The sequence below is a fragment of the Strix uralensis genome, chromosome 33 (assembly GCF_047716275.1).
Source record: "Strix uralensis isolate ZFMK-TIS-50842 chromosome 33, bStrUra1, whole genome shotgun sequence".
Lineage (NCBI taxonomy): Eukaryota > Metazoa > Chordata > Aves > Strigiformes > Strigidae > Strix > Strix uralensis.
Genome location: NC_134004.1, coordinates 1,618,868 through 1,633,712, shown reverse-complemented (window position 1 = coordinate 1,633,712; position 14,845 = coordinate 1,618,868). Strand labels below are relative to the sequence as shown.

The 14,845-nt window shown below is 67.4% G+C and overlaps 1 protein-coding gene and 1 long non-coding RNA gene across 3 annotated transcripts; both read right to left on the bottom strand.

Annotated features, from left to right (window-relative positions):
• Positions 1–858: 858 nt before the first annotated feature.
• LOC141936664 (uncharacterized) lies at positions 859–2,408 on the bottom strand. 2 transcript variants are annotated; one of them, XR_012626776.1, is made up of 3 exons: positions 2,366–2,408; positions 1,869–1,970; positions 859–1,774 (listed from the first exon to the last, which is right to left on the bottom strand). It is a non-coding gene; the product is annotated as an uncharacterized LOC141936664 (long non-coding RNA). The 2 variants fall into 2 exon arrangements; XR_012626775.1 differs by lacking the exon at positions 2,366–2,408 and having other exon boundaries at positions 1,869–2,128.
• Positions 2,409–2,600: 192 nt separating this feature from the next.
• AMHR2 (anti-Mullerian hormone receptor type 2) lies at positions 2,601–12,230 on the bottom strand. Its single transcript, XM_074853597.1, is given in 14 exon segments — positions 2,601–2,706; positions 3,699–3,876; positions 3,879–3,916; positions 4,733–4,737; positions 5,254–5,390; positions 5,467–5,614; positions 6,406–6,566; positions 6,662–6,776; positions 9,033–9,257; positions 9,868–9,977; positions 10,401–10,490; positions 11,039–11,209; positions 11,917–12,066; positions 12,206–12,230. Coding segments are annotated over 14 exon segments (1,659 nt in total).
• Between the last annotated feature and the right edge of the window lie 2,615 nt (positions 12,231–14,845).

The following is a 14,845-nucleotide window of genomic DNA, read 5'->3' as shown; positions in this document are numbered from 1 at the left end:
GAGGAACCGGCGGGTAGAGCGGCGACGGGCGCGCGCAGCGCCGCGACGGGCTGGAGGACCTGGAGGGGGGGGGAAGGGTGTGAGGAAGGGGCGGGGGGGGATGGGGGCAGGAGGGGGGAAGGGGGGGGCAATAGGAGGGAGTGGGGGGCAGGAGGGGGGAATGGGGGGCAATAGCAGGGAATGGGGGGGCAATAGGAGGGAATGGGGGCAGGAGGGGGGAAGGGGGGGCAATAGGAGGGAATGGGGGGCAATAGGAGGGAGTGGGGGGGCGATAGGAGGGAATGGGGGCAGGAGGGGGGAAGGGGGGGCAATAGGAGGGAGTGGGGGGCAATAGGAGGGAGTGGGGGGGCGATAGGAGGGAATGGGGGCAGGAGGGGGGAAGGAGGGGCAATAGGGAATGGGGGGCAATAGGAGGGAAGGAGGGCAGGAGGGGGGAAGGAGGGGCAATAGGGAATGGGGGGCAATAGGGACAGGAGGGGCAATAGGGGAGGGGAAAGGGGGTAATGGATGGTGGGGGGGCAATTGGGGGACAATGGGGGCCAATCTGGTAGGAGGATGGGGGTGAGAGGGGGAATTTGGGCAGAAGGGGGAAACTGGGGGGCAAGAGGAGGGAATGGGGGGGCAATAGGGACAGGAGGGGCAGTAGGGGAGGGGACAAGGGGGTAATAAGGGGCAGGGGGGAAGGGGGCAGGAAGGGGGTAATGGAGGGCAGGGGGGACAATAAGGGGGGGGAGGAGACCATGGGGGCAACAAGGGGCAGGAGGGGCAATAGGGGTGGGGGCAGGTTGAGGGGCAAAGGGGCAGCTCCCCAACCCCCCCGACCCCCCCCAACAGCACAAAGGAGACGTGGACACAGGGGGGTGTCCCAGGGTTTTATTGGGGGGCAGCGGGGGCACCCCAGCACCCAGGGCCCACCACCGGGACCACGGGGTGAGGGGACATGGGGGCACCCCATGGGCATGGGGACATGGGTAGGCACGGGGGTCATGGGTGGACATGGGTGGTCATGGGTGGACATGGGTGGTCATGGGTGGACACAGGTGGTCATGGATGGACACGGGTAGTCACGGGTGGACACAGGTGGTCATGGGTGGTCATGGATGAACATGGGTGAACATGGGTGGTCACGGGTGGTCATGGGTGGTCATGGATGGACACAGGTAGTCACGGGTGAACACAGGTGGTCATGGGTGGTCATGGATGAACATGGGTGAACACGGGTGGTCACGGGTGGTCATGGGTGGTCATGGATGAACATGGGTGAACACGGGTGGTCATGGATGAAGACGGGTGGTCACGGATGGTCGTGGGTGGTCATGGGTGGACATGGGTGGTCATGGGTGGACATGGGTGGACACGGGTGGACACGGGACATCACAGGCAGACACAGGTGGTCATGGATGGACATGGGTGGTCATAGGTGGTCACAGGTGGTCCTGGCTGGTCCCACATGGTCATGGATGAACATGGGAGGTCCAAGGTGGACACGGGGTGGTCGTGGCTTCACATGGGTGGACACGGGTGGTCATGGGCACACAGTTGGCTACGGGAAGCCACGGGTGGTCCCGGGTGGTCCCAGCACCCAGGAGGACGCGGGTGGTCACGGGAGAACACAGGAGGACACGGGAGACCGTGGATGGTCCCCAGGAGGACACAGGAGAACACGGGTGGTCACGGGTGGTCACGGGTGGTCGTGGCAGGAGACGGGCGCCGGGCGGTGACAGTGGCCTCAGTCGGAGTCGCTGCTGGAGGAGGAGGAGGAGGACGAAGAGCGCTGCAGGGGGACAGGACAGTTATGAGACCGCGGGGGGTCTGGGGGTGACCCCCCTATATGTGCCCCCCCCCCCCCCCACGTCCCCCCACCTCACCTTGTGCCTCTTATGAGCCTTCTTCATCCTCTTCTTCATCTTCTTCGCCGCCTTCTTGTCCAGCCCGGGGGGGTACAGGGGGGGCACCCCGGGGTGGGGGGGCTGCAGGGGGGGGCACCCCGGGGGTCCCATTGGGCACAGGGGGGGCCCTGAGGGGGCCAGGGGAGCCCCTGGGGGGTATGGGGGGGGGCCAGGGGGGTACGGGGGCTGCCCGGGCCCCCCCAGTGGGTTTGGGGGTACCCCGGGGGGAGGGTACGTGGGCTGGGGGGGGTATGTGGGGTTGGGGGGCGGGGGCTGGGGGGGGTACGTGGGGTTTGGGGGGTACACGGGGTTGGGGGGGGGTGGCTGCCCTGGTGGGGGGGGGGGGAAAGAAAATTGAGGGGGGGGACCCCGACCCCCTCACTGCCCCAGGGGGGCAGGAGTGGGGGTCAGGGCAGCCCCCCCACACTTTGGGGGTGTCCCTGTCCCCCCCTGGTTTGCCTCCCCCCCCCCATTACCTGCACCAGGGCCCCACATGGCAGGTGACAGCTCCGGGACCTGGGGGGGGGGGGGGCCACAGGGGGTGAGCAGGGGCCCCCCAACACCCCAGGAGGGGTCCCTGGGGAATCTCCACTACTGTGGGGACCCCCCCTGACTGCCTCCAAGGGGGTCCCCAAGGGAGGGGGGGGGGCAGCCGTTTGTCCTGTGTCCCCCCCCCACCCGCGGGGGGTTGGGGGTGCGGGGGTTCAGGGGTCACTGGGGATCAGGGCGCGAAGGGTTGGGGGCTACAGAGGGGTCGGGGGGGTGCAGGGGGGAATTGAGGGGTGTAAGGGGGGATTTGGGGGTGCACAGGGGGGTTCTGGGGGCACAGGAGGGATCTGGGGGGTTCGGGGGTGATTTGGGGACGCACAGGGGGTTCTGGGGCTGCGAGGGGGGCCTGGGGGGTGCATAGGGGCTGTAGGGAGGATTTGGGGGTGCAAGGGGGGATTTGGGGATGCACAGGGGGGTTTGGGGGTGCAGGAGGGATCTGGGGGGTTCACGGGTGATTTGGGGGGTGCACAGGGGGGTGCAGAGGGGGTGCAGGGAGGATTTGGGGCTGCAAGGGAGGATCTGGGGGTGCACAGGGGGTTTCTGTGGGGTTTAGGGGTGATTTGGGGGTGCAGAGGGGGGTTCGGGGGTTTGGGGTGATTAGGGTGCAGAGGGGGTTTCGGGGGGTTTAGGGGTGATTTGGGGTGCAGAGGGGGGGTTCTGTGGGGTTTAGGGGTGATTTGGGGGTGCAGAGGGGGGGTTCCGGGGGTTTAGGGGTGATTTGGAGTGCAGAGGGGGGTACTGGGGGGTTTGGGGGTGATTTGGGGGTGCACAGGGGGTTCCGGGGGGTTTAGGGGTGATTTGGGGGTGCACAGGGGGGTTCCGGGGGGTTTGGGGGTGATTTGGGGGGTGCATAGGGGGGTTTCCGGGGGGGTTTGGGGGTGCATCGGGGGGTTCCGGGGGTGCAGAGGGGATCTGGGGGGTTTCCAGGGTGATTTGGGGGTGCACAGGGAGGATTTGGGGGTGCAGGGGGGACTGGGGGGTGCACAGGGGCTGTAGGGAGGATTTGGGGGTACGGGGAGGGGGGGGGGGGGGGTCCGCTCCCACCTGCCGCCCTCCGCTCCGGCCGCGGCCCCGCCCGGTAGGAAGCGGGGGAGGGGCGGACTCCTGGGTCCTCCCCGGGGCGGGGGGGGGCGGACGCCCGTGTCGCTTGCGGGGGGGGGGCGGGGGGGGGGGGTGGATTGAACCAGGACGCCCGTGTCCCCCTCCCCCGCCTCCCCCCCCCCACCCCTTTCCGTGCCTCAGTTTCCCCTCCGCACCCACCTCTGGGTCAGCTGCGGGGGGGGCGGCGCGGAGCTCGGGCCCCCCGGCGGGAGGGCGGGAGGTTGGAGGAGGGGAGCGGGGGGGGGGAGCCCCGGTAACGGCGGGGGGGGGGCAGCAGCCAGGCGCTGCAGCCGCTGGAGCGCCCGCTCGGCCGAGAGCCGCGCCTCGGGGTCGGGTCCCAGCAATCCTCCAGCAGCTCCGGCAGAGCCCCCCCCAGACTGCGGGAACCCCCCCCCGGCCTCAGTGGGGACCCCCCTCCGCCCCCCCCCACAGCCGGGAGAGCCCCTAGAAGGACCTCCTGGGCGGGGGGGGGCCCAAAGCATGATGACACCCCCCCAAGCAAGGGACCCCGAAAGGCAAGGACATGCACAGCCCCCCCCCCGGCAGGGGGACCCCCCCAAGGAGGGACACACCCCCCCCCCCTCCAAAGCTGGGGGTCTCCTTTGCACCCCAGCAGGGATTCCCCCCTCCAGACATGACACCCCCAAGCAGGGGGACACCCCCCCGGGCAGGGGCACCCCAGGGCACCCCCCAAACACCCCTGGGCACCCCCAAACACCCCGGGGCACCTGGGCTGGGACCCCCCCCCCCTCCCCACCCCGGGCATGGGCACCCCAGGGCACCCCCAAACACCCCTGGGACCCTCTGGGCAGAGACCCCCTTGGGTCACCCCTACCCATGGGCACCCCAAAACACCTCTGGGGTGCCTGGGCAGGGCTCCCCCCTCCCCACTCCGGGCATGGGCACCCCAGGGCACCCCAAAACACCCCTGGGCACCCTGAAACACCCCTGGGACCCTCTGGGCAGAGACCCCCTTGGGTCACCCCCACCCATGACCACCCCCAAACACCCCTGGGGTGCCTGGGCAGGGACCCCTCCTCCCCACCCCGGGCAGGGGCACCCCAGGGCACCCCCAAACACCCCTGGGACCCTCTGGGCATAGACCCCCTTGGGTCACCCCCATCCCAGGGCACCCCCAAACACCCCAGGGCACCCCCAAACATGCCTGGACACCCCAAAACACACCTGGGCACCTGGGCTGGGACCCTCCCTCCCCACCCCGGGCAGGGGCACCCCAGGGCACCCCAAAACACCCCTGGGACCCTCTGGGCATAGACCCCCTTGGGTCACCCCTACCCATGGGCACCCTCAGCACCCCAGGGCACCCCCAAACACATCTGGGCACCCCCAAACACCCCTGAGACCCTCTGGGCACAGACCCCCTTGGGTCACCCCCACCCATGGGCACCCCCAAACACCCCTGGGGTGCCTGGGCAGGGACGCCCCTCCCCATGCCGGGCATGGGCAACCCAGGGCTCCCCCAAACACCCCTGGGCACCCCCAAAGACTCCTGGGACCCTCTGGCCATAGACCCCCTTGGGTCACCCCCACCCCTGGGCACCCCCAAACACCCCTGGGACCCTCTGGGCACAGACCCCCTTGGGTCACCCCCACCCATGGTCACCCTCAGCACCCCAGGGCACCCCCCCCCCCTTCCCCCTCCCCAGTCCCACCCCGTGGGTGCCCAGGGGGTGGGGGTGGGGGGGGTGCTGACCTGGGGGGCGCGGTGCCAGGCGGGGGGGATCAGCGGCCGCCGCCGTTCTTCCACGGCCAAACGCCGGAGCTGGGCACCCGTGGGGCTGGCACCCAGCTCGGCCTCGTACGCCAGCCGAAACGCCGGCACGGGCGCTCCTACGGGGCAGGGAGGGTGTCCCAAGGGAGCTGGGAGGTTGAGGGCAGGGTTGGGGGGGCACCCATGGGTGCTCACCGGGGCTGAGGGCCTGGCAGCGCGAGAGGATCTCCCAGAGGAGCAGGGCCAGGGCGTAGACGTCGGCCTGCAGCAGCGCGCGGCCCCAGGCCCGCAGGTCCAGGCTCTCGTCCAGGATCTCGGGTGCCAGGTACCGCTGGGTGCCCGCCTGCGCCCACCCGCAGCGCTCGCACGGCCCCTGGCACCCGGGGTGGGGGGGGGATACACCCCCGCATGTGCACCCGGGGGAGGCTCGCACTAGGGCTGTCCCTGCGCCGACAGCAGCATGCGAGGGGCCTGTCCCCATCCTGTCCCCTCCCCATCCCTGTCCCCATCCCCGTCCCTGTCCCCGTCCCCATCCCTGTCCCCATCTCTGTCCCCATCCCAATCCCATCCCATCCCCATCCTGTCCCCGTCCCTGTCACCATCCCTGGCCCATCCCTGGCCCCAACTGGCCCCATCCCCGTCCCCATCCCTGTCCCCATCACTGTCCCCATCCCTGTCCCCATCCTGTCCCCTTCCCATCCCCATCCTGTCCCTGTCCCCATCCAGCCCCATCCCTGTCCCCATCCCGGTCCCCATCCCGTCCCCATCTCTGTCCCCATCCTGTCCCCATCCCATCCCCATCCTGTCCCTGACCCCATCCCTGTCCCCATCCCTGTCCCATCCCTGTCCCCATGCCTGTCCCCATCCCTGTCCCCACCCCTGTCCCATCCCTGTCCCCATCCTGTCCCCATCCCTGTCCCCATCCCTGTCCCCATCCTGTCCCCATCCTGTCCCCACCCCTGTCCCCATCCCTGTCCCCATCCCTGTCCCCGTCCCGTCCCCATCCCATTCCCATCCCTGTCCCCATCCTTGTCCCCATCCTGTCCCCATCCCTGTCCCATCCCCGTCCCCTCCCCGTCCCCATCCCTGTCCCCATCCCTGTCCTGTCCCGGTCCCCATCCCTGTCCCCAGCACCTTGCGGATGGCCACACTGTGCCGGGCGCTGGTGCCAGCCTGGGCGCGCGGTGGCAGCGCCAGCGCCAGCCCGAAGTCCCCGATGGCGCAGGTCCCGTCCTCCCGCACCAGCACGTTCTGGCTGCTCAGGTCCCGGTGCACCACGCTGGGCTTGTACAGGCCTTGGGGGGGGGGACACAGGGGACGGGGTCACGGGAAAGGGGGTGACACCCCCGCTGAGAGCGGGCGAGCTCGGTGCAGGAGTGGCCGCGCTCACCGTCGCGCCAGAGCTCCTGGTGCAGGAAGGCCAGGCCGCGGGCCAGGGAGAGCGCCAGGCGCACGCTGGTGGCCCACGTCCGCACGTGCTGGCCCAGGAAGTGCCGCAGGGAGCCCTGGGGACACGCGTGGGGACACGCACGTGTGGGGTCACACACACACACGTGGGATCACCCACACACGTGGGGTCACACGTGGGGACACACATGTGGGGACACACACACGTGGGGTCACACACACGCGTGGGGTCGCACGTGGGGTTGCACACACATGGGGTCACACATGTGGGGTCACACGTGGGGACACACAAACGTGGGGACACACACGTGGGGTCACACACACGCGTGGGGTCGCACGTGGGGTCACACACATGGAGTCACACACACGGGACACAAACGTGGGGACACACGTGGGGACACACATGTGTGGGGTCACACATGGGGTCACACGTGGGGTCACACACACATGGGGTCACACATGTGGGGTCACACGTGGGGACACACAAACATGGGGACACACACGTGGGGTCACACACACGGGACACAAACGTGGGGACACACGTGGGGACACACATGTGTGGGGTCACACATGGGGTCACACGTGGGGTCACACACACATGGGGTCACACATGTGGGGTCACACGTGGGGACACACAAACGTGGGGACACACGTGGGGTCACACACACGTGGGATCGCACGTGGGGTCACACACACATAGGGTCACACATGTGGGGTCACACATGGGGACACACATGTGGGGTCACACATGGGGACACACATGTGGGGACACACACATGTGGGGTCACACACACGGGACACAAATGTGGGGACACACGTGGGGTCACACACGTGTGGGGACACACATGGGGACGCACACATGTGGGGTCACACACACATGGGGACACACATGTGTGGCGTCACACACATGTGGAGACACACACACGTGGGGACACACACACAGGACAAATATGGGGACACACGTGGGGTCACACACGTGGAGACACACACACGTAGGGTCACACACGCGTGGGGACACACATGGGGACACACACACGTGGGGTCACACACACATGGGGACACACGTGTGGGGTCACACACACGCCTGGGGTCACACGTGGGGTCACACACACATGTAGGGTCACACGTGAGGACACACACATCAGGTCACACACACGTGGGGACACATGTGGGGACACGTGGCAGCACACACCCAGACGTGCCCCCCCCCGGCTCACAGGGGCTCCCCGTGTTCTGGTGGCACAAACTGCGTGTGCAACACGAGCAGCCCGCCCCCCCCGCCATGCTCCCACACGCACAAGCAGTCCCCTGCACACGCGTGTGCACCCCCAGGGTCTTGCACACTCATGTGCACCCTGAACAGCCCGTGGCACACCCTGAGCCGCCTGTGCACGCCCATGTGCACCTGCAGCAGCCCTCTCACACCCTGAACAGCCCTTGCACACCCATGCACCCCCCAGCAACCCTTGCACACCCCATGCACACCCTGAGCTGCCTGTGCACCCCCTTGCACACCCCGAGCAGCCCTTGCACACCCGTGCACACCCCCAACAGCCCTTTCACACCCCCCTGCACACCCTGAGCTGCCTGTGCACACCCATCTGCACCCCAAGCAGCCCCCGCACACCCTGAACAGCCCTTGCACACCCGTGCACGCCCCCAGCAGGCTGTGTACACCCCTGTGTACACCCTGAGTGGTCAGTGCGCCCCCATGTGCATGCCCAGCAGCCCTTGCACACCCCATGCACACCCTGAACAACCCTTGCACACCCATGCACCCCCCAGCAACCCTTGCACACCCCATGCACACCTTGAGCTGCCTGTGCACCCCCTTGCACACCCCGAGCAGCCCTTGCACACCTGTGCACACCCCAGCAGGCTGTGTACACCCCTGTGTACACCCTGAGTGGTCAGCGCGCCCCCATGTGCACGCCCAGCAGCCCTTGCACACCCCATGCACACCCTGAGCTGCCTGTGCACACCCATCTGCACCCCAAGCAGCCCTCGCACACCCTGAACAGCCCTTGCACACCCGCACACGCCCCCAGCAGGCGGTGTACACCCCTGTGTACACCCCGAGTGGTCAGTGTGCCCCCATGTGCACACCCAGCAGCCCTTGCACACCCCACGCACACCCTGAACAGCCCTTGCACACCCCATGCGCACCCTGAGCGGCCCTTGCACACCCACGCGCACCCTGAGCCGCCTGTGCGCACCCACGTGCACCCCCAGCAGCCCTCGCACACCCTGAGCCGCCCGTACACACCCGTGCCCACCCCCCCAGCACCCCTCGGGCACCCATGAGCACCCCCAGCACCCTGTGCCCACCCCCCCCATTCCCACCTCCCACTCACGGCGGGGTAGAGCTGCAGGACCAGGAGCCCCCCGCGGGCCTGGGGCCCGGCCCCCCCCGTGCCCAGTAGCCGCGCCACGTTGTCGTGCTCCATCAGCGGTAGCCCGTGCACGGCCCGCTCGGCTGCGAAGCGCCCGGCCGCCCCGGCCACAAAGGCCTTGATGGCCACCGGCCGCTGCTGCAGGGTGCCCCGCCACACCGCCGAGAAGCGCCCCGTCTGCAGCACCTGCCGGCACCCGCAGCACCCATGGGTGCCCGGAGTGACACCCCGGGTGTCCCCTGGGATCCCAGCTGGGGTTGGGTCAGCCCAGGCCCAGGCAGCCCTGGGCACCCATGGGTGTCCCTGGGCCTAGGAACACCCATGTCCAGGGACCCCCAAGCACCCATGAGTGTCCCCAGCCCCAGGAACCCCCACACCCAGGGATCCCCAGCACCCATGGGTGTCCCCAGCCCCAGGAACCCCCACACCCAGGGATCCCCAGCACCCATGGGTGTCCCCAGTCCCAGGAACCCCCATACTCAGGGACCCCCAAGCACCCATGGGTGTCCCCAGCCCCATGGTCCCCCAGGCACCCCAAACCCAGTAGACCCAGTCCTGGGCACCCATGAACACCCTCAGCTCTGGGCTTCCTTGTGCCCCTCCCATGGGTGACCTCCAGCCCCCCCATACGGGTGCCCCCAGGTGGGTCCCACTATTGCCACGCTTAAGTGCCCCCCATTCGGGTGTGTCCCCACCCCGAACCTCCCATCGTGTCTCCCCAACATGGGTGTCCCCCCAGGATCCCCCATGGGTGCCCTCCCACCCATGGGTGCCCCCCCCCGTGGGTGCCCCCCACCTGCAGGAAGCGCAGCGCAGGCAGGTCCGTGCTGGGAGGCTCCAGGGGGACCCCGATCCCCCGGCACCCCTGGGGTTGTCGCCTCGTGGGGGTCCTCGCCCGTTGCAGCCCTGGCAGGGGGGACATGTGGGACACAGGGGACCCCCCCACCCAGAGAACCCCCATAATCAGGGACACACGACCTGGGGACATCAGGAACCCCTGGGACCCCCCCGCCCTGGGGACACAGGGGATGTGGCCCCCCGGGATCCCCCCATCCGGGGTCTCCTGCACCCTGGGGACACTGGGGCCACCCCCTCCGGGACCCTCCGCCCCCCCAGGGCTCCCCAGGACACGGGGGACCCCCCGACCCCAGGGACAGAGTGACACGACACTTGGGGACCCCCCACATCCTGCAAGACGCGAACCCTGGGGACACCAGAGAGGTGGCGTTTGGGGACACCCGCCCCCAGGGACACCCAGGGGACACGGGGCAGGGCGTGACCTGTGCCCGGGGGTCCCCGTGTCCCCCCCCGCCGTGTCCCTGTCCCTACCGAAGCCGGCCAGGCAGGTGAGGAGGAGGAGGAGGAGGGAACCGGCCCCCCACAGCCACAGGGTCCCCGCGGACCCCGCAGGGCTGGGCGCTGGGGACAGAGGCTGCAGTGACACGGGGCCCCCCAGACCTACCAGGGACCCAGATGTCTGGGGTGGGGTGGTCCCCCCTTTTGGGGACCCCATGGGGACCAGCTCTCTGCGGGTCCCAGCCCCCCCCCATTGGGACCCACATTCCCGTTAGGTCCCCTGAGGGTCCCCCAGTCCCCCGCATGGGCCCCCCCAGACCCCTATGTGTCCCCTATGGGACCCATGGCCCCCCATGGCCCCCCCCAGGTCCTCTAAGGGTCCCCCACTCCCCCCCATGGGCCCCCCCAGTTCCCCTCAGGTTCCCTATGGGCCCCAAGTCCCCTCCAAGGGCCCCCAGTCCCCCCCCAGATCCCCCATGGGCCCCAAGCCCCCCCCCCCCCCATGGCTCTCCAGCCCCCCCATGGGTCCCACACCCCTCCGTGGGTCCCCTGACAGCCTCAGGGTCCCCCATGGGGTGTCCCCCCCCCCAGCCCTCCATGCATCCCCAGCACCCCTGGCCTCCCAGTGGATCCCATCCAGCCTCCCAGTGCCCCCCAGTGCCCCCCAGTACCGGGGCCGTGGTGGGGCCCCCCCAGTCCCAGGGCTGTCCCCGTCCCGCTGGCGTTGCCGTTGCAGAGGTGACCGTGGCAGAGGCAGACGAGGACGGTGCCGCCGGGGGGGCCCGCGGGACTGGGGGTGCAGGTGGCAGAGGGGCAGGCGGCCCCCCCGCCCCCCCAGCAGCCTGGGGACACCACTCCTGTCACCAGAGCACCCCAGGGTGCTGGCTGGGGGACCCCGAGCGCTGGGATGGGGCAGGAACCCCGGCTGGGACCCCCCCCCCCTCCCCGGGACCCCCCCTGCCTGGGACACCCCCCCCGCAGCGCTGCTCCATCCCAGCGCTGCTGTAGCTGCTTCTCAAGGCCAAGGTCAAGCGCAGCAGCTGGGAAGGGATCCAGGTGTCCGGGCTTCCCCCCTCCGGCCCCCGGAACTGCCCCTAAAGGCAGGATCAGGCCCCTGGATCCTCCCCAGATCCTTCTGCCCCCCACTGATAAACCCCCGGGCAGGATCCTGCTCCAGCCCCTTCCCACACCCCCCCTCTGCACCCCGATACCCTCCAGGGCAGGATCAGGCCCCTCCATCCTGCTCCAGCCCCTTCCCACACCCCCCCCTGCACCTCAATACCCCCCAGGGCAGGATCAGGCCCCTCCATCCTGCCCCAGCCCCTTCCCACACCCCCCCTCTGCACCTCAATACCCCACAGGGCAGGATCAGGCCCCTCCATCCTGCCCCAGCCCCTTCCCACACACCCCCCCCCCGCACCCCGATACCCCCCAGGGCAGGATCAGGCCCCAGCCCCTTCTCCCCAGCAACACCCCAGGATAGCACCAGACCCCCCCCTGCCCCCCACATCAGGATACACCCCCAGATAGAGGGGGGGGGATGTCTCACCCTGCACCAGCGCGTGACTCTGGTTCCAGATGCCGATGCAGCACTGGCCGGGGGGGCAGTGGACGGTACCAGCCTTGGCCCCCCCTGCGCCCCCCAACCCACCCCGCACGCTGGGGTGCTTGTAGGAGACGCAGCTGAGGTTGTGGGGGCCTGGATGGAGGTGGGGGGGGAACACACACACACACAGAGCGGTGATGGCTCATAGCACCCCCCCCCCCAAAAAAAACCACCCCAAACTTCCCCCCCAGCTGCACCCTAGGGTGGGGGGGGGGGGGGGCCCAGCACCCACCTGGCAGCCCTGGCGCCAGCCCCATGGGTGCCTCCGGCGGCGCGGACGGAGCTGGCGGGACGCGTGCGGGGGCCGGTGGGAAGAAGAAAGTGGGCCCTGACCGGAGGAAGAGGAGGAGGAGGAGGAGGAGGAGGAAGGTGCTGCCCCCGCAGCAGGGAGGAGAGCGGGACGGGGTGCCCCAGGTGGGAGCGTCACCCAACCGCCCCCCTCGCCAAGGCACGGCTGTTTCCCCCAAAATTACGCTCCCGGCCTCAGTTTCCGCCCCCCCCCCCACTTTGTCACAGCTTCACTCGGTGCCTCAGTTTCCCCACCTGAGGCTGAACCCCCCCCCCCACCCCAAAACCAGGCCGTGCTCCCCCCAATTTGAACCCCCGCAGATTTCCAGACAACGCCAGCGACTCGTGTTTATTACAAAAAGAAATCGTCATTCCCCGTTTACAAAGGAGCCCCAAAAAAACTAACATTTTTAATCTAAGTCTTTTTGTACAAAAAAATAGCACTTTGGGAGAAAAAGAAAAAAAAAAAACAAAAAACCCAACAAAAAAAACAAACAACCAACCGAAAAAAAAAAAAAACAAACAAACCCCCAAAAACATGTTTTGGGTGTTATTACATCGGCCACCGGATTTTTAAAAAACAAAAAACCCCCCAAAATTAATATATAGCACAGACAGGACAAGATCAAACAGTCTTGACAGGGAGAGAGAATTATTGCCAGTGGGGGGGGGCCCGGATCCTGTGAGACCCCCCCGACCCCACCCCCCCCCGCTGCATAGATGACCAGCCCCGGCCCCCCCAAGATTAAGGGGTGACAGTGGATTAAAGCTGGGGGCTGGGGGAAGCCTCGGGGACAGTCCTGACACCCCAATGTCCCCCCCCCCCCCTCCAGCCCCGTAACCCCTTGGGGGGGGATATAAAAGTCTGGGGGAGGTGGGAGGGGAGCGGGGGCTCGTCCCCAGCCTGTCACCCCCTTATCAAGGCACGTTTTTATGTGTGTGTCCCCCCCCCCGCCCCAGGAATGGCTGGAGGTGTTTTGGGGGGCTGCTGGGGGTGTTGGGGGGGGGCCTATGGGGTGCATGGAGCAGGGGAGGGACCCGGGTGCTGCAGAGCTGAAACGGGGATGATCGGGTCCAGCTGCCCACCCCCCCCCCAAATCCTCCAAACCCCCCAAATCCTCCAACCCCCCCCAAAACACGGGGGAGGGCCCACCCCAACCATCCCTGGGGTCCCCCAGGACCCCATCAAGGCCCCCCCCCCCCGCCGTGTTTCCATAGGAAAATTAAGCTCCATCAGGGACAACGGGGAATGTCACTGGGGGGGGGGGGGCGGGGGGACACACACACGACACACACGACACCCCAAAACCCCGTGGCAGAGCCCGTCCCCTCGGTGAGGTTTTGGGGGGGGGGGGGGGGGGGGTTGGCACTTGATTCCCGCTCGGCACAGGGTGGGCTGGGACGGAGCAGAGTCAGCGAGCAGGGCGGGGGGGGTGGGTCTCAGGGACCCCCAAATTATGGGGTAAGGGGGAAAAAAAAAGAATAAAAATCAATGATTAAATTAAAAAAAAAAAAATTCCTGTTTTCTACCAATTCTCTGTAGTTTCCAGTATCAAGGGGGGGGGGGGAGGAGACGGACACGACGTGCTGGGGAACTCATAGTGCTTCACAGATTATTAAAATACAAATGCTTAAAGTTTCCTATATAAAAATATACAAATGCAAAAATATATATCGAGAGAGAGAGAGAGAGCGGAAAGATCGGCCGGAGGAATCGCCACGCTCGCCACCTCCCTCCCTGCAGAGCTTTTTCTTTTATTTTTTTTTTTTTTTAAAAAAAAAAAAAACAAGGTAAAAACACCTTCGAGCTTCACAGTTTGGCTGGATTTTGCCGCTGATGGTTCGGCCCCCAGAGGAGGGGGGGGGGGAGACCCTGGTGTGGATTTGGGGGGGGTTCCCACCGTGGGAAGCATCTGAGCGTGGGGTTCGGGAGAAAATTCTGCCCCGGGGGGGGTCTGGGGGTGCCCCCGGCTCTGGGGAGCGGCTGGTTTCGCCCCTTTCCAACGGCTTTTCCAGCCCGTTTTGGCAACCTCGGCCCCGAGCCGGCGGCTCCGTCCTGGTGGTCCCGGCTCAGCCGAAGCCCACCGGGCAACCCCGGGCGGGAGGAGGGATCCCGCATCCTGGGGAATGTCCTGGTTCTCCTCAGGCAGGGAAAAAATAAAAATGTTTTTAGAAAATGTTACAGCAGAAACGCCCCCCCCCCCCCCTGCCCCCCCCCTTGCCCCCAACCCCGGGGGCTGGTGTTCGGGTGGGGAGGGAGGAGGATGCCGGGTGGGATTCGGGGAGCCGAGAGCAGTGAGTAAAGCTGAGGGGCACCTGCTCCCCCCCCCCAAAGCAAAGGGGGTACGTGTGACAAGATGGGGGTGCCCCCAGCCGCCCCCACCTCTCCGAGCCCCCACTGTCAGCTCAACACCCTCCAGCTCCGCACTGGGGTTGGGTTTTGTGTCCCCCCCTCCTCACGCCGGGGGTTGTTCCTATGATCTAAGCTCTCCTCTGAGCTTCCCGCTGGGGTTCTCTCCTCTCCAGCTCAGACCCCACTTTGGGCTCGTCTCACCCCAAAATTTCTCCTCGAAAACAAGGATTT